The 19,854-nt window shown below is 41.4% G+C and overlaps 1 protein-coding gene across 1 annotated transcript in view; it reads right to left on the reverse strand.

The window, feature by feature from the left end:
- PKD1L3 (polycystin 1 like 3, transient receptor potential channel interacting) overlaps nucleotides 1-19,854 on the reverse strand; it is a 56,995-nt gene that overhangs the window by 1,099 nt on the left and 36,042 nt on the right. Inside the window, 15 exon segments of the mRNA XM_045533174.1 lie at nucleotides 2,218-2,319; nucleotides 2,724-2,934; nucleotides 4,255-4,415; nucleotides 5,021-5,145; nucleotides 5,396-5,404; nucleotides 13,994-14,060; nucleotides 14,062-14,194; nucleotides 14,196-14,448; nucleotides 15,263-15,406; nucleotides 16,163-16,262; nucleotides 16,781-17,015; nucleotides 17,106-17,298; nucleotides 17,936-18,116; nucleotides 18,563-18,762; nucleotides 19,098-19,297. Coding sequence (XP_045389130.1) covers nucleotides 2,218-2,319; nucleotides 2,724-2,934; nucleotides 4,255-4,415; nucleotides 5,021-5,145; nucleotides 5,396-5,404; nucleotides 13,994-14,060; nucleotides 14,062-14,194; nucleotides 14,196-14,448; nucleotides 15,263-15,406; nucleotides 16,163-16,262; nucleotides 16,781-17,015; nucleotides 17,106-17,298; nucleotides 17,936-18,116; nucleotides 18,563-18,762; nucleotides 19,098-19,297 — 2,314 coding nt within the window.

The following is a 19,854-nucleotide window of genomic DNA, read 5'->3' on the forward strand; positions in this document are numbered from 1 at the left end:
GTATCAGCCTGAGTAAGAGCAAGACCTCATCTCTACTAAAAATAGAAAAATTAGCCAGGCATTGTGGTGTCCCAGCGACTCTCAGGAGGATGGCTTGCACCCAGGAATTTGAGGTTGCAGTCAGCTACAATGACACCACTACATTCTACCCAGGGCAAGAGAGTCAGACTCTGTCTCAAAAAAAGAAAAAGAAACTTCTACTGTAAAACACAGGATTCTGAATAAATTTTAACAAGGTTAACCTACAGAAAACTGGCTTTTATTACAGGATTTTTTCCGTTATCATTATAATTACCAAGTCCTGTCAATTTTTTTCTTGAGACAGAAACTACCTCTGAAAGTTCTGTCATTTACTTTTCTGCATGAAGAGATATTTTCTCAAATTCCAGGCCAACTAGAATGGTTTCTGTAACAATGATTTTTTTTTTAAATCTGGGTGTTCTTTTTAACAGATGTTTATTTTCCATTGGTATTGACCCCATTCCTTGTTGCCACTAGGGCACTGTTTAAAAAAATAAATAACCCAACTGAGAGAACAGTTTACTTGTAATAAACACTACCATGACAAGACTCTCCTAGATTACAAAATATTTTCAAGCACCAACCTGTCAGCCACTTAAAAGTGCTTAATTATATAACAATATAACAATTGCAGGTGAACTGAATAATCTGGGCAGTCTGAGTTTGAGAGACAAGATTTTTTCCCAACAAGTTTACTGTTTTTCCTTCACATTGCACAATTTCATTGACAACAGAAAAAAAATTTTTTTTTACTCAAAAAGTACATGTTAGGGTTGGGTGCCGTGGCTCACACCTGTAATCCTAGCACTCTGGGAGGCCGAGGTGGGTGGATTGCTCGAGGTCAGGAGTTCGAGACCAGCTTCAGCAAGAGCGAGACCCCGTCTCTACTAAAAAAATAGAAAGAAATTATCTGGCCAACTAAAATACATATATAGAAAAAATTAGCCGGGCATGGTGGTGCATGCCTGTAGTCCCAGCTACGGGGGAGGCTGAGGCAGTAGGATCACTTACGCCCAGGAGTTTGAGGTTGCTGTGAGCTAGGCTGATGCCACGGCACTCACTCTAGCCCAGGCAACACAGCAAGACTCTGTCTCAAAAAAAAAAAAAAAAAAGTACATGTTAGCAATAGTTTATTCTGGTTGTCACTTCCTTTGGAGCTTTAGGATACAAAGTGCTCCAGGGGTGAGGGCTCATTCCCTAGTGATTGGAGCTGGGACCCACAACAAAATAGTCCAGGCAAAATAGCAGTTACAGTTGCCCCTCACTAGCTGCTGGAGATTGATTCCAGGACCCCTTTGGATACCAAAATCCAAATGCTTAAGTCCCTTATGTAAAATGGCATAGCATTTGCATATAACTTTTGCATACCCTCTTGTATACCTTGTCATCTCTGGATTACTTAGAATACCTAATACAGTAGAAATGCAATGTAAATAATTATTCGATTTTTTTTGGATACAAGGTCTTATAGTGCACCCAGGCTGGAGTACAGTGGCATCATCATAGCTCATGACTGCAACCTCAAACTCCTGTACTCAAGTGATCCTCCTGCCTCAGCCTCCCAAGTAGCTGAGACTACAGGTGTATGCCACCATGCATGGCTACTTTTTCTTTTTTTTCTTTGGTAAAGATAGGGTCTCCTCTTTGTGGCTCAGGCTGTTCTCAAACTCCTGGCCTCAAACAGCTCTCCTGCCTTGGCCTCCCAAAGTGCTGGGATTACAGGCATGAGCTACTATGCCTGGCCAAAATATGTATTACTTTTTATTGTATTTTTAATGTTATTTCCAAATGTTGAATCTGGATACAGATTCCACGATACACAGGGCTGACTGTATGTTCTTTCTCAGAGAGTAGTAATTTCCCACATTAGAAACAGAGCTTTCCTATTTTATTTAGTAACCTTTGAATTTCAGATCATCAGGATGATCAGCCTTGATCAACGTCTTGCCAGTTTCACTAACTAAAACTGCAGTGTTTTTCTTTCCTTGTGCAAATGTGCCGATCACGCACTCGTGTTTGGAGCCCAAATCTTCATTTGGGTTTTCTGCTGCTTTATCTTTTATGTTGAGGAGGACAAGGACTTGTATTGATAGTCCCTTGGGGAAAATTAAACCAAACAGAATTACGTAGAAATTTAAAATAGAACTAAACCAAATAGAACTCTACAGAGACACTAGGATGGGTTTTGTTTTTTACCTCCTTGTGGTGAGAAATTCCCATCAGGAGACCAACAACAGTCATTGCTGAGCTGACAAAAGTCTGGTAGTCAGAGATAGTCCATCCAAACAGCAGGTTAAACTGAAGAGGAGAAAGGCGAGTCAGTGGGTGGGAATGCAGGTCTCTGTCCTGAGGTGCCTGATGTGGCCAACATAGAACCAAAGGAATGGAAAGAAATTCCTTGTGGCATTCATATTACTGTGCCCAAACATTACATAAGATTCCTTTGTAATTACATAGTATTGTCATTTAAATTTATTTGACCATCACATTACCCAGTGAGCTACATTTTATCTCCATTTTAGAGAGGAGACAAACATCTGGGTATAAGTTATACTAGTTAAGTATGGAACTACAACTAAACCCAACTTTCTTACTCTGCTACCTTTTCTCCAAAACTCAAGGGTTTTCTTTTCTAAGGGGAGTGATGTGATTCCAGGATCACAGCCCCTGGGGACAGACAGACAGTGGGCCCAGGGGCTTACAGCAATGGCATAGCTTGTGAGCAGGATCAGGATGATCAGCAGGAAGCCCGCCACCTCGCCCCAGGCTTTGCTCAGTGTCCTGCCAATGACCTGCAGCCTGGCGTTACGATGCAGCAGATTCCACAACTGAACAGTGGCCAGCAGAACCAGGAAGCCTGCGAGGTGAATGGCAGCAGAGTTCACTTTTGCTGCCTTGTAGAAGCTGATGAACCTGCACCAAGGAAAGCGGGCAGTTACTCGGCAGGAAATATGTGCCATCCTCAATTCCTGTGATGGCAGTTTCTCCAGAGCTCCTGCTGCCGAAGTGCAGCAGCTCTGAGTCCTATTAGGTTGAACACTTGCTGATGTAAGAACTGTGCTTTCTAGTGTGGCCTCCTGTCCTGGCAGCAGATGTGAGAACGTTAGCAAAAGGCCGTGTATCTGGTTGGGAGCTGTGCTGAGGTTGAAATGTGACCTCTAGCTGATTTTATTTAGTCCAGATTCACCTGGAAATCAAAACCAGCCTCCTGTACTGCTCTGGTCTGAGTTTAAATCTCCCGTCTCAAAAGGAGATGAGTTAACCCAATTAGAGGAACCATCATGCTAATCTGTTTTCTCTAGCACTGTACTCCTGTATGGTTCTGTGGTAGTCAATAATTGACCTATAGGTTTAATGGTGCTTAGAACAGATGATGGATAATGAACTAGAGGCGAGGGGTGTTGCTCACCAAATTAGGTTTTGTTATATGAGAAATAACAATTTCATGTTGCAGTAACTAGGTTACTCAGAAAGACCCCCATAGACACAAGCAAGTTGGTGCTTGATCACAATTCTTTTACTGTCTGAGACCTAGGCAATGCCACACAGCAGGCTGGACTCAGGCTGCCATCACCATTCAAGCTGCAGACCTACTGTCCCTGTATGAACAACTTTGCATAAGGCCCACTGGGACAGTACCTCAAGAAAAGTCACACAGGTCGCAGTCCAGGCTGGTGCTCAATGAAGAGATTAGCAGAGCACCAATTGGCAATACCTGGTGTGGGAATACTTGATTCTCCTCTCCATGGGAAGACCAGAGAAGGTGGCCAAAGGGGCAGCAAACATCTCTCGGTATGGATGAGTTTGGATGAACATCCCTACCCAGAAAGTGATTCCATTGGCATTTAAAGGATGGACTAGGCGTTGTGGTTTTATTTAAAAGGTGATTATTTGTCATGCCTTGGGCTTTATGCCTTGGCCAGGGTGCAAAAAATGACCAATTCCAGGACCTTGCTCTGTGAAATTTAAATGCATTGTCCTTGACAAGCACATACCTAAGCACTGTGAAGGCAGAAGAGCTTTACAACGTGACCAGCGGTTAAATGGTTTGTAGTTAATGGTCTTCTCTGCTGTGGACATGAGTCCAAGTTCTGTTTTCACTCTGATACTATACAAATACACTTCCGGTTGGGCAGTGGAAGAAGAGGAGAGGAGTTTCAAAGAACACGTGTGTAACCAGGAAACTTCAGACAGGAGGTAGGGATAACCCGTGCTCCTCTGGCTCCACCTTACCTGTTGCGGTCTCGGTGGTATTGTGCCATGTTTTTCTTCTGGAGAAAAATGCTCTTCATGTCAAGCCCCAAGATGGTGAAGCTAATGAGGATTATGCTCGTGACCAGGATGTTTCTCTTCCTAGCGAAGAACCTCCATCTCTGCCGTTTCAGCCGCCGACCCTGAACACACCAGTGAGAAAGGTTAGCTGGTCTCTTGCTAATTAAGTGTTACAAGTACAGCTGAGTCCTACAGGCAAAGCACATCTATCAGATCTAATTTGGACACACGGCTATGGTCTTGGTTCTGCTCTGTAGTCACTCAAATGCTTACAGAAATGGTAGTCTGCAATAAAATTTCCACTGGATACATACATTCTTTTTCTTGGAGATCATACACCTGTCACTTAAAAAACATTTCTAAATTAATCAAGTCTGAGAATAAAGAAAAAACTACTGTGTTTGGCTTAAGATATATTCTCTTCTGAGTGCAATCATTTGTATTTTTGAGTACTTGCTCTTTGCTCATCATACTTTCTTGATAATCACATAGAGGGGTAGTAAAAACTGTACATAAAATAATATTTCTACAGACCTAATTCTTTAGCTCCCGAAAATTGAAAGAGCTACACTCTGCTTGGTGAAAAACAAGTCAGCCTCTAACTGAATTCAAGTTTCTAGAAAGGACCAAAATCATAACCGTAATTCTAGTAACAGGTCTTTGTAGAGGTCCCCAAATACAACCTGGCAACCTTTATTATTTCTCACATCTTCCACATTCAGTTCACCTGTACGAAGGCATAGTAACAGACGAGTAGATAATAGATGACTTGTGCGACGACAGACCAGGCAAAGCCCTTTGATGTCTGCAGGTAAGGTAAGCTGTCCAGTCTCATGGAAGTGAAGAAAGCACCTGGGAATAACAGAACACCTGGAGTCAAGAGTCTTTAAAACTTTTGCTTTCTCTTCAAACTTTGTCTTTGAATAACCCCAGCTGTTCCTATATCATTGATTCAAATGATTCTGAGTCTTTACACTCCACTTAGTATTTCCTGTAGAGCTGCTGTGAACATTAAATGAGATCTGACCCCACCAAGAGGAAGTGTCAGTGGCTGAAGGGCAGTTAGAATAGTCGCAGAGACAAAGTCTAAAGCACTAACAACCTGTAAGTACTGTAGTATCCCATGGATATTCCAGATGTTTAAACGAGGATGAACTGAAAAGCTTCAGCCTCCACCTCAAAGGGCAGAATATTTATAAAATCATGAAAGGTCTTGTGAATATAAACTTTTCATAAAGCTCAAAAATATTAGAGCTAAGATGTACTCCTTTTAGGTAGAAACTACATTTAAGAACAAACTGAATTTGTTTCACATAGTGAGTTGTCAAGACTGGGACTTTTGCCATGTTTTATTTTTACCCCATCCAATTTTTGGTAGTTACTGCTGAAAACCCTCAGTAAGCTGTTATGCTTTATTTAGAAATAAGGATAGAAGTGGTCCTTCTCTCTGAGGGTCTGGGAAGAAAAAATTCCTGATTAGGAGTAAGGCCTAGTAGTAAACAGAAGGATACTTGGGGGCCAATTCCGGGGGAGAAAAAGAGGAGAAAATAAGTTGGCTTAGGACTGACTCCTTGTTAAAGGTGGGAGAATTGAATGCACCAGCTTCCCTCGAATCCCTTAAAAAAGGCCACTACAATGACAGTGAAGGCATTAAAATAAAATGACCCCAAAGATAAAAAAAGAGAGCAGATGAGAGTGACAGAAGTGTTGGAAGCTGAGAAATAGAGGAATAATACCGACTTAGCAAGTTCAAGAAAATAGAAACCTGAGCCAGCAGCGTAGGACCCAGAAGTAAGCCAGTTCTAACCTCAAAACCCTAGAAAGGCTCAGGAATTGGAAGCATCAGGGATCTCTGGAGGTTGAAGCTCAGGTGGAACTGAAAATAGCAGTGATTTAGAATCCGAACATAAACAATTAGATCCCAGATTTCCTCTCTCACCATTCAAAAACCAGGTATTTGCTATTCATCCTGCCTTTCACCACCCCAAGAATAAAGGTTTATTTCCTAGGGATGCTGAACTGAAGAATCTGGACTCAGGGACACCAGGTACATTGGAGAGCAATGATTTACTGAAAAAGGGAATTAGAGAAAATTTACATACTGCATGGTGAGAACTCTTCTCAGTCCCTTTCCCTTAACTGGTCTGAGAAGTGTAATGCTCACATCTTCTAGGCAGGGGTTTGGAGGGTCCTTCTGTGAAAACTGACCGCCCAAAAGAGAAGATACAGATACCAGTTGACAAGCTCTATCCATGGGCTTAGAGCTTCTAATTAGCATTTATTTGCTTTTTATTGCCTTCCTTTAAACGTAAAAGGACAGCCAGACACTTGAACCTCTAACATGGAAAACTGTGGATCAAAACAAAACATCAAAAAAAGCAGCTCAGAGGAATTAGAGAAAGTGAAGGAGCAGAAGAAAAAAAACCACTATAATATCCTCAGTTAAGAGAGGATATTGCATCCATTAAAAAAAAAACAACAGGTGACTATGAAAAGTAGTATGAGAACAATAACAATTTTTGGAAATTAAAACATTATAGAAAAGAAAAATTCAGCAAATGGTTTGAAGGATAAAGTTGAAGTAACCTCTCAGAAGAAAAATATGGAAAATAGAAGCAAAAACACAAGAAAATCAGAGCATCAGTCTAGGAGTTCTAACATCAAAATGCTAGGAATATCAGAAGAAGTGAACAGAGAAGATGGAGAAGAAATTAACAGGGAAAAGAAGAAAATGTCTCAGAACTTAAGGACACAAGTTTCCAGGTAAGAGGGCTTACCATGAGGTCTTTTCATAACCCTGGGGACAAAAAAAGAAATCTAAATACTTTTGGGGGTAGGGGCTGGGAATCAGAAGGACATCACTCATATTTATGTGTGTGTATCTGCAATCTAATGTGATAGCAGAAAAAACTTTTTGGACATGGAGGCTTTGAAAACTTTACCTACCTTGCACCCTTCCAGGAAGTTACTGGAGGACTTGCTCTAGCAAACTGAGGAAGTAAACCAAGAGGGGAAGACGTGGAATCTGATCGAGGGGAAAGGTAGAGATCATCCCCAGGGTGACGGTGAAGGCACAGCCTGGATGACAGCTGTAAATAGCAGGCCTAGAGAATAACCAATCCGGGCTGTACCCAAGGGATGGGAGCTCCCTTAGAGGGTGTCTCTAAGGCAAAGATAAAGTGATACTTTATGTGATACTCTTGAACAGAAAGATTTTTTGCTTCTAAGAAGAGTGTGGAGATGAATCAATGACAGATACATATAAAACCAAGCAAATTAAAGAAAAACAAATTATAAATTCCAGGGAAAACAAAAAGTTCTAAAAGAAAGGAAATTTAGTCATAACATATTACATGTCTCATCTTTGAAAAACATAATCACAATGGAAATACTCAAACATATTACTATTAATACATTGGAAAATGAAGAGGAAAGATATGTATGAATGTGTATATATTTGGGATATATGTGGGTATAAGGAAGCTAAATCTTCATCCTCAAAGAAATAATATCTAAAACTGAAAATTCATGAAATAGCTAATAAGCATGTTAATAATTTTTCAACTCTGAAAGATCTAGTTTAAAAAACCTGAAAGTAGATGCTTCTTGGGAGTAGGAATGAACTGAGAACTGCTGGTTTTTTTCCTTCAACTATTTGGCTTTTAAAATTATATAATATTTACGAGCTGGACTCAGTGATAGGCACCTATAATCCCAGCAACTCAGGAGGCTAAGGTGGGAGGATTGCTTGAGCCCAGGAGTTCAGGCCAGCCTGTGTAACATAGTGAGACCCTGTCTTAAAAAAAAGAAATATGCATGATAACCTTAATTAAAATATCTTTTAACGAAGAGTATAAGATAGAGAAAGAAATTGAGCCTTCTCCTGAGATACCCAGGTGTCTTAGTCTGTTTTGTGTTATTATAAAGGAATATCCCAGTCTGGGAAATTTATAAAGAAAGATGATTCATTTGGCTCACAATTCTGAAAGCTAGAAAGCTCAAGGTGGGCATCTGCATCTGGCGAAGGCCTCGGGCTGCTTCTACTCGTGGCGGAAGGTGAAGGGGATCCTGTGTGTGCAGAGATCACATGGCAAGAGGAAGCCAGAGGGGGCAGGTGCCAAGCTCTTTTTAACAAGCAGTTTTCTCTGGATCTAACAGAGTGAGAACTTACCCCCAAGGGAGGGCATTAATTGATTTATGAGGCATCTACCCCCATGGCCCAAATATCTCCCCCATCAGGCCCCATTTACAACTTTAGGGATTAAATTTTAACATGAGGTTTGGAGAAGACAAACATGCACATCACAGCACCAGATCACAGAGGGAGGAGAGCAGAGGCCTTCATACCCACATCGCTGGACTCCAAAATCAGGGTCACAACACAGAACAGGTTCACATTAGCACTGAAGACCACAAATTCCACAAAGAGGCATTTTGTGCATCGGTCTAGCCAGTGCCTCTGTTCAAGATGCTGTAGAACTCTGGGGAAACAGAAGAACAAGGCCAGCTACTTTCTTCATTCAGCACTGCACAGGAGAAAAATGTCCTGACATTTCCAACATCGCTGTCACATACCAGGTAAGAAGCTACATTTCCCAATCTAGTTTCCTTATAAAATATTTTATGATTACTAATGCCCAAACTTTCACTGGTGTCAAGATGAAATTTAGTAGACTACAAAAAATGAAAGTTGTCACAACAGCATTCACACCAAGGTTAAACATTTAGGAAAATATATTTGGCATTAAAGTCTGAGGTGTAATTAATTTCATATCCTATGTAAGCTACTTCCATTTGAAATAGTAAATGCTACTCTTTACTAACAGCTATTCCATTGTAAGAGGTAGGAGTATAAACGTCATTATTTAGTTGGCAGTATTTTTGAGTAATTCCTTGCTGTAAGTTTACATGAAGAGATAATTATTAATTCTGACTTTTTCATATATAGTGACAAAGAGTCGCAAAATACTAAACCATTCTATAAGTCTCTGGAAATTTAATCTTGGCATTTGAATTTTGGATTGATGTACACATCATAACTCATGAAGGGCAGTGTTGCTTTTTATAGTTGAAGATGACAGTGTGTTCAAGCTAGAGTTACCTGAATTTAACTGCAACTAGGATTGAAATTGATATGTGTTTTTCCAGATAAGGCAAAATTTGGCAAATTGCCAAACCTAAACATACCTGTAGTTTGAAACTGAACAAAGAATTTTTTTTTAATGAAAAAGTATATTTCCTTTGAAGCCTAAAATAAAAGTGTCTACAAGTGGTATAGACAGTATAGTGGCTGTTGAAACTACTCAAATGGGTCCTGAATTCTTAATCATCCTATGAATAGCCAGAAACAAACACACCTTGGTCCCCTTGCTCAGGGCTCAGGCTCGCTCACCTGGTTGCAGTACTGGAGTTTCTTCCAAGTGTGACAACATATCCGCCTCCTGAGTAACTGGCGAACTCCCCTTGGATAGGATAGCGACCCAGTGTCTCCTGCTTCTGATAATGCCAAATGCTATCTGATTCGGTGATGTTCGTATCAAGTGGTCCCCAATTTACCCCATAGTTCTCTGTATCCTCCTGATGTTGCCGAGATGGCCTCACTCGTTCTTGGGGAGACACTGTAGCTGGGAAGAGTGTGGCATTGGGAATGCGAATCTGACGAAGCAGAACATTGCCCAAGAGAAAGGAGTTCCCATCAGTAATAAATCCTAATGTGAAAGTAAAAGAAACAATTTTATAAAGTGCCTCATTAACTTACTGACAAGACAAAGATGCACACTTTCACCACTATGTTTGAAAACATTTTTAGAGGTACTAGCTAATGTAATTAGATAAGAAAAAGAGGTATAAAAATTAAAAAGGGAAGTGAAATTATCACCATTTGTAAGTTATTAATATATGTGTGTGTACTTAAGAGAATCAACTGAAAAGCTATTATGGTTGACCCTTGAGCAAAACACCACAGGTTTCAACTGCACAGGTCCACTTATAAGCAGATTTCCTTCTGCCTCTGCCCCCCTGGGACAGCAAGACCAACCCCTCTCCTCTTCCTGCTCCTCTGCCTACTCAGTGTGAGGATGATCAGGATGAAGACCTTTATGATGATCCACTTCTACTTAATGAACACTAAAAATATTTTCTTGTTTAAAACTTGTTTATTTATTATTTTAGAAACAGGGTCTCGCTCTTGCTCAGGCTGGTCTCAAACTCCTGGGCTCAAGCAATTCTCCCGACTTGGTCTCCCTGAGTGCTAGGATTATAGGCGTGAGCCACCACACCCGGCCTATTTTCTCTTCCTTATGATTTTCCTAATAACATTTTCTTCTCTTTAGCTTACTTTATGGTAAGAATATGATATATAATACATATAACATACAAAATATGTGTTAATTGACTATTGATGTTATCAGTAAGGCTTTTGGTCAAAAATAGACTATTAGGGGTTAAGTTTTGGGGGAGTTAAGAGTTATATGTGGATTTTCTACTGCATGAGGGGTCAGTGCCCCTAAATCCCATGTTCAAGGCTCAACTGTAGTTACGAAAAAGATAATTCAGCAAGGCAGCTGGGTACTAAATAAATGTCAATCAATAGCTTTCATATGGCCACACAATATTTACTTAGAAGATATAAAGAAATAAAGTATCTCATTTGTAATAGCAATACAAAAGACAAAATGAACCTAACAAGAGATATGCAAAAACCATTTGAGGAACAATTCTGAATATTACTCAAGGGTACAAATGAAGATGAAGACAGAAAAGCATACCATGCTCCTAGGTAGGAAGAGAATATAATAAAGATATCTCTAAATTAATCTTTATAGGTTCTTAATCTATATAAATCTCTATCTACTAGATAAGCTCTTAATGTATAAAAAGCTCCTACAAGTCAAAACAGGTAAATAAAACCAAGCAGCCCAATGGAAAATGGGCAAAGAATATAGGCTGACACGTATTATTTCTTTCCATCAGTATGTAGTGAGTGCTCACACGTACCAGGACCCGTTCTAGGTGCCCAGAATACAGTAGACATCAGAGAGTACCTGCCCACACAGAGCTTATATTCAGGGACAGAGACAGGTAACAACCAACAATATTCAGGTAACAGTAAGTGCCAAGAAGGAAAATTAAGCAGGATAAGGGCAGAGAGAGTATTTTGTGCGGAGGGAACACTGATGTTGTGTTAGGTAGGATGGCATGTCAGAGACCCTAATAAAGTCTGGAGCACATGATTGAAACACAAAGCAGGAGAACAGCAAGTTCCAGGGCCCCAAGGTAGAAAAGGCCAAGCAGCTGCGGCCCAGGTCCTCGAAAGCTTTGGAAAGGATTTGAGACTTTAAGTGTGATGGTAATCCATTGGGAGGTTTTGAACGGGACCACAGGTTTATGCGTTTTTTGTTGTTGTTGTTGTTGTTGTTGTTTGAGACAGAGTGTCACTCTTGTCACCTGGGCTAGAGCACAGTGGCATCATGATAGCTCACAGCAATCTCAAACTTCTGGGCTCAAGCAATCCTCCTGCCTCAGCCTCCCGAGTAAAGCAAGATTAAAATGCTGTAAGAGAAATTTAATTAAGTCCTACCAAAAATGATCCTTCCCTAAAGGTGATTAAATGTTAGATTACCCTATTCAAGAAAATTATGTATTTATAGGGTACATATTTTTATCTGTTAAAAAAACTTCTGTATAAAAATCTGTGAATGGCTTGGGTGTCAGAGTTCCTGAAAATATTGGACCAATAGGACTGGGCTACATCAATCTTGAAAGTCAAGATTTTTAGTAGTTGAAGAGATAAACCATGTCATCGCCAATTTTTATTGCTTTTAACACCATGTCTACTTAATTCTACTTCTTCATCTACATTCACAGATTTTCAGTTGCTGTTCCTTAGTACGTCCGGGTAACTCACATAAACTTTGTAGTTCTAGTGGGTTAAGCAGAACTCCAAGTGCCCAGTTCATATTAATAATAGCTAACACTTACCCAGTGGATATCACATGCCAGATCCTGATCTAAGCACTTAGATCTATTAACCTTTTAGTCTTCATGTCAATCTTACAGGGTAGATTCTAAAATTATCCTCATTGTATAGACGGGGAGACTGAGGCACATAAGGTTGAGTAATTTACCCAAGATCACACTGCTGGTACGTGGAGAGCCAGGGTACAAACCTGGGCAGTCTGGCTTCTGAGTCTGTGCTTTTGGACCACAACTCTACCACAGGGCCAAGGAGTCCACGCCTGCTGTGATGGCACCAACCTTAGCCATCCAGGCTTCCAGATGCTTTGATTTAGTCAATATTTTGTTCAGCAGAGTGACAGAATGCAAACAGAATGTTCCTGGCCAGGTGCGGTGGCTCACGCCTGTAATCCTAGCACTCTGGGAGGCTGAGGCGGGAGAATCGCTTGAGCTCAGGACCAGCCTGAGCAAGAGTGAGACCCCGTCTCTACTGAACATGGAAAGAAATTAGCCAAACGACTAAAAATAGAAAAAATTAGCCAGGCATGATGGCACATGCCTGTAGTCCCAGCTACTTGGGAGGCTGAGGCAGGAGGATCGCTTAAGCCCAGGAGTTTGAGGTTGCTGTGAGCTAGGCTGATGCCACGGCACTCTAGCCCAGGCAAGAGAGTAAGCCTCTGTCTCAAAAAAAAAAAAAAAAAAAATGTTCTCCTGATCCTAGAACTGTCACCATCTAGCATTGAACTCAATAGAATCAAGATGCAATGAGTAAGAGTTTCCATCTATAAAAACTCTCCTAAACACACTGTGTATCTTTAAGAAAAGACCATACATGTTTGCTGAGATGAACATGTATTTTGGATTCTTTTCAGGAACCTAGGAGATGCTATGAATCTCATCAGGAAGCCATCCTGAGATACATGAACACAACCATGTCTAGAATACAAGATATAAGGTTATATAATGACAAAGTGTTGCGCACCCTTCAATAGCTCAGCTGGTAGAGTGGAGGACTGTAGACTGGACAGGTATCTGCCGACAAAGTGTTGGTAACTGGTGAAAAATATTGAACAAGTAGTAGTCTTTTTTTTTTTGAGACAGAGTCTTACTCTGTTGCCGGGGCTAGAGTGCCGTGGCGTCAGCCTAGCTCACAACAACCTCAGACTCCTGGGCTTAGGCAATCCTCCTGCCTCAGCCTCCCGAGTGGCTGGGACTACAGGCATGTGCCACCATGCCCAGCTAATTTTTCTATATATATTTTTAGCTGTCTGTATAATTTTCTTTCTATGTTTAGTAGAGACGGGGTCTCACTCTTGCTCAGGCTGGTCTCAAACTCCTGAGCTCAAACGATCCGCCCGCCTCAACCTCCCAGAGTGCTAGGATTACAGGTGTGAGCTACCGCGCCCGGCCAACAAGTAGTATTCTTAAGGAAAGACATTTTTTATCATTTCTTCAACACTGGCCAGGGCAAACCATACTATATCCATTTTTTTTTTATCATTAGCTCCAAGGACAGTTCCCAGCATATTAGGGGTGTCCAATGCATCTTTGTGGAACTGACTAGGATAACCACACAAGTTATACAGACACAGTGACAGAGCTGGGACAGACTGCACATCAGGCCAAAACATCATCTCATGTGGAGACCCTTCCAGTCAGACCATATTCCTGCTTTGCACTCACTGAGCAGCTGCTTTGCTACATGTGATTGAGTCCCAGGGGTCACTCCAGTTTCTGTTCTTGCTGTAGCCAAATCCATTCTTGTTCTCATTTGTCAGCCTTTGATAAGACACAGCAGTGGGAACCAGCGCCCATGGGCCTGGGTGCACAGATGTAACTGAACCTGCTTAGATGAGGTCCAGGGAACAGACCGTCTGGGTGCCCACAGGGTGGCAGCCGTATCCAAGGAGCCCACCCCTCTTTCTCCAGTTTCTCATGGCTCTTGGCGGGGTGTTTGGAAAACTAATTGCACCCCACATTGGCATGACTGGGCCCCAGGACTGTGACTCTTACCTCTGTAATCCCCATACAGGTTAGGAAGGAGGGTGCGATTGGCCCAGGGGTAGAAATCCTCAACAAGTCTGACTTCTGAAAAATGCTGAAAGAAGCTCTTCCAGATAGCTTGATGGAGGTAAAATCTATTGGAGTTCCTTGCAGAGTAGACCGTAGTCATCAACAGGATAAGGAAGACGATTTGTACTAGTTTAGATGGAAAAATATCATAACTGAGTGGGTAGCTTAGAAATACTCTATACATTTTTATTTTTTCTAAGCCTTTAGACTTTTGCAGGTCTAAAAAGGTCAGAAATTGGCATTTCACATGGTTCAACCTAATAATTGATGATATATACATACACATATACGTGTATGTGTGTGTGTATATGTATACACACACACACACACACACACACACACACACACACACACACACACACATATATATAAATTCCTTCCTAGAATTATTCTGTTACTAATCAGAAGTTTCACTTAAAATAAGATACATAAAATCCCACACAAAAATATTGGGCTTAGTTCCTAGAACTAAGCATGTGCGCATACGTGCACTCTTTCTCTTTCTTGCTTCCTCTCAATTGTCCATGTTCACAAGAAGTGACGGCACGATATAACAGAACCTATCCTGTTTGGTCTAAGGAATCCAACAGAGCACTAGATGTGTTGAAGCCAGTCACCTAGCACCTACAGAACAGCCATTTTCCAAAGCATTTTCATTTTCCCTCCACCTCATATGTATGTATTTAATGATCAAAGATTGTCATTACATTTTGTAGGTGGAGAAAGTGACTTACTCAAGTACACAATGAAATCTCAGGACTCCAAGTTGAGGAGTCTATTTATCATACCACTTTGTTTACCAGAATCTCAATTTTCACAAGGTGAAGATTTTAAAAGATACCTTTTGACCCTTCTGTATTTTCCATTTTATCTTCCCGCCCCCATCTCCCTCCTGGGAAGTGTGCTGCACTATGGACATGTTGCCATTTCCTCTCCATACCCAAAATATCTCCAGTCAGCCTGAAGAGTTTCTTCTCTTTCAAGGTTCTTGTTGGATGCTTAGGAGGACTGTTCATAGGTGGGGCTACATAGATGGGGTTGTTCTTATCTTTTGAACCAGGTAATGGTGGTGAAGAACATTTTGCTGTCAAAAATTCAAATGTAGAGAAAAGAAATGTCATATTTCATTAAGTGGTCACTCACCAACGTTTGTTTATCATTCCCATGCATTTCTTTATGCTTTATAAATTTATAAAGAAGATACATATATGTCCTCTAGTCAAGACATGCATTGTTTTTACATTATTAAAATACTGTGCTAATTTTTCTGCAACTTGCTTTTTTGTCCAAGGTTGAGTTTGTGCGCTTCATCCAGGTGGTTTGAGAGGCTCCTATTTAGAGGGTAGACATTTCTCAGGCTTGGTGACTGAATGTGGGGAACAAGACAGGAATTTAAGACCTGGTACTCTGACATTTTTAGGGAATGGTGGTGCTCTTGATTGAAATAAGGAAATATAGTAAAGAAGTGGATCTTGGGGCAGGTAAACAATTTGTTTTGAGACACCTGCAGGCACTCAGCTACAGATGGTGAGCAGTTGAAAATAGTACCTGGGGATCAGGAGAGAAAAGAAAAGATTGAGAAGGACATCTAGAATGCTGGGGAGAGATGAAGCACGGAGAGAGGGTGATCTAGGGAGGAATGTGTAGAGTGTTGGCGACACATTGATTAGCCTTGGGCAGAAGAGGAGGCGTAACAAGCTGATCACAGAGAGACAAGATCTTTCAATGGATACATCTGTCATGGACAAATAAATGTATCAGTAAAGTGGTTAGACTTCTACCAGTCTGATATAATTTGATCTTTGCAAAATTAGATAGTAGTTAGAACTGCTTGAATTACCCAAGAGTGTCAAGACCCTCCTCGTTTGTCGTTCCTTCTCCTTGTTAAGCCATGGCATCCTGTTCATCAACAGTGAGAGGAAGAGGGTGAGGATGATCACCTGGACAGGAAAATCGTAGGAGGAGAACTTAATGAGCAGACAGGACAGATCCAGGAAGATGACATCACACATACAAAGGTAAAGGTGGGTATTAATACATTTCAATTACTTGGCCCTTTAGTTTTATGGAAAACTAACAATGAACTGATTTTCTACTCTTTTTCATAATGATGGGGACCTGGAAGGGCCCCAAGAGTCTACATAATGTTAACATTCATATTTTTGATTGTAGTCCTTAATGTCATTGGCTAGGAAAGCTTAAACTGTTAAATGATTTGTGATGACATGTGTAAGTTGTTCAGTGATGTCTCTCAGTATCTTTGGAAGACCTTTCATAGTCTTACACATATCGCTAACAAAGGTCAATCTGCCTAGTTCTGGTTTTTGCATTTTTTTCCTTGTTGTTATTGTTGTTGTTAAATTTTCAAAAACTGTTAGGCGCCTTGGATTGACATCCATGGGACCTCAGTTTCCCAAGCTCCCTGGGAGTAGAGCGGTTTGTTCCAGTCCTCACGTACCTTTACTGGCTGGCTGATGAAGACGTTCTGAAGCACTGATAAAATAATCGAAACCACCCAGCTGGTGGCTTGGTCTTTGTTCAATTCTAAGCTATAAAGTGCCGTAAAAAAGGCGGAAGCCAGGCTAGTGACCCCTAGGAGGAGCCAGCAGATGTAAGGCAGCCATGTGGGCAGGCCGCCAGAGATGCCATTCTTCCCTTCTGCTGGGCTCAGGATGGGGAAACCGGTCACCTCCCTGAAGGACAAAAGTAGAAGGAACCACCTTGCACCCAACAGCTCAGAGAGAGGATAACAGGTGATCCAGAAAGCCTGGTGCGGTGCATACCTGGATGGCTCTTCCTCCGTGGGAAGAGTATGTGTTTCCAAGAGTTCCTGGAGTTTCTGAAGCTGGTTGGCTGCGTGTAGGAAGTCACAGGGCTGGTGAAGCTGGGTGAGACCCAGTCTGCCTATGTGAGATTTCAGCCTCTGCAGAACTCTGAGCAGGTAACAGCAGAAGTGACGGTGGTTTTCAGGAACCACTGAAAATATATGTCAACTTGACACTTTCAACAAGTGGAAGATTTCAATAAGTAGTAATTAGCAACAGAGATCAGCAATTCATTAGTTGATGATAAGGTTACACATTTTCCGTGTACTAATGGAGGCTGGACCCAACATCTACAGTATTACTGTCTTCTCTGAGGATGCTGGTGAATTTTTAACAATTGTAAAATTTTAAACTTCGATCTAAAGACTTTTAAAACCTCATTGAGCTATTTCTCTAGAACGGCAGGACATCCAACCTATACTGGTTAAGTGCCCAGGAGACTCAAACTGTATTTGAGTTTGATAAACTGCATAATCTCTCCATTCCATGGAAGAGAAAGAATGACAAGTTCCAACAGGCTTTAACAAAGCAGACGGAATACGGGGGTCTGATACAGAGAATATTTCTGTTTTTTTTTTCTTAATCCTGTACTTTGAATCACCAGGTAGATTGTCTAGAAGCCATCAAAGGGATCAAAGCTACTAGCTATATACTGGAAGCTTAAAGAAATTAAAACAAGCAGGTGGTTGTATCATGACTGTTGGTTATGAATGAGTAAGAAAGTAAGAGACGCGCAAGGGAGTGGGAGGCAGATCAAAGGTGAGTTACTAAAATTTACCCACCTTTACCATTTGCCCAGCGGGGTTCTGCCTGCTGATGACAACCTTGACCCTCTGAGTGAGAATAAATGAGGCTGGATAAGAGTGTCACCAGCTTGTTAATGTCATAACAACTCCATGGAGATTGTTCACACTCTGAGAACAGATATGGATTTCTCCTGAACAGGAATCCCACAGTTTCCTTTAATTCCTGAAGGTAGAAACAAGATGAGAAAAATCAGTCTGCCGTACATTAATCCAGGAGTGGTAGTGATTACAGATGGTCAGGCTGTTTCTCATAGTCAGAGGGGGATAGGCTTAGTGTAATGAAGCTCAGGTTTTCATTTTCTAATATTACAGAGAGCAGTCACCTCACAGTAGATTCGAAACCAGTTTTATGAGAGAATATGGAATGAAAGAAGGGACAGTTTGATCAAACATCAAACACTAAAACAACTCGAGTAGTACATAATCATTCCCATTCTGTCCTCAGAATACTTTATAATCAACAGTAAAAGCTAGAGGTATGACTGATCACAACCCCGGGGACAGGAATTAGGGGGAAGATATTAAGGGTAAAAGGACCCCAAGAGCCTTCCAGGAGATCCTCTCCACTGCTCTGTCCCATTACGTAGGGAAGGGGACCGTGTCATTTACCTCGACCACCTCTGTGAGACAGGGGGGCTTGACAGAAGCATCCGAGAGGCAGGAGGCCTGGCCCGGGGGTAAGGGAGGCAGAGTTTCCTGTGGTTGAATCAACGGGAAGAGCTGCCCAATGACAAGATTGATTGGGAAAAGGATGACAGCAGTTTGGACGCTGATAAGCAGTTCGGACCAGGTCACAGCAAATGGACTCACTGAAAGAAAAGCACTATGTCAACCTTCATTCTCAACAATCAAAATCCTCACAAAGTCATTCCTCTCCTAGGTTTGACTATTTATTTAGGAATTTAACTACGTTTATCTAGGGATAGACAATTATCACGGCAGTAAAGATCCCGATGTGTTCCTAAGACTGCTCCATTTGTTAATGAACGAGAACAGTTGTAAAATTTCCTAAAGTATTCTAATGTTAGGGCAGGGGGGCGGAAATGAAGGTGCATCGTGATTCTGCTTCTAACCCTGAAGTTAAGGAGGGCGGAGCACAGTGCGAGGGTTGCACGCGACCCACGCCACACGCTAGGGCTCGTACATGTGTGCTCGTCTCTCTCGGCAGCGGTGCTGCTTCTCTTCCAGAACATGAGGCTGGTGACCGTGTTGCAGAGGAGCAGCGTCACGCAGCACGAGAGCCGCTGGACCCTCGTGAACTGGTTCCAGGGATGCCGAGTTGCCACCGAGAGCCACAGGTAATCCTGGGTGAACTTGTCCACAATCATGGAGGAAAACGTGTGTCTAAAAAGAGAAATCAGAATAGCAAAAATGTAAGATTTCAGTCTGAAAGTGCTCCAGACTAAGATGCGGTTTGCCCAGCAGTAAGCTACATGGCAACTCCTCAGCCTCTGTTCTACACCTGTACAGACGGGCTTTCAGATAATTTCATTCTTTTGTTATTTTAGGATAAAAGGTTTCTGAGGATAAGGATAATTTATACTGTATAAGGGTTTAAAATTCAAAAAACTGTTGTTTTAGGTTTATAAGAGATTTGATAATTCTTTCACTCTTCAAAAGTTTACAGTAAGCTTCCAGTCAAAATAGTTTGGATAATTCATCCTTTGAGCACCTAGTCTATCCCAAATGTGGAGGAACGGTAAATAATATATAAAAACAAAGAACCAAGAAGACTCGGCTGGGCTTAGAAACTAAATAAATATATCCAAGGAAGAGAAATGGAATGAAAAAACAAGGTAGTGAGTGACATAGAAGCCACAGGACTATGGAGCAGCTCTAGGCCCAGAAGAAAGCAGGACACAGAGGTGGGAGTATGACCCTGTCACCTAGGCTGGAGTGCA

Source organism: Lemur catta, chromosome 20 (genome assembly GCF_020740605.2).
Source record: "Lemur catta isolate mLemCat1 chromosome 20, mLemCat1.pri, whole genome shotgun sequence".
Classification (NCBI taxonomy): Eukaryota; Metazoa; Chordata; class Mammalia; order Primates; family Lemuridae; genus Lemur; species Lemur catta.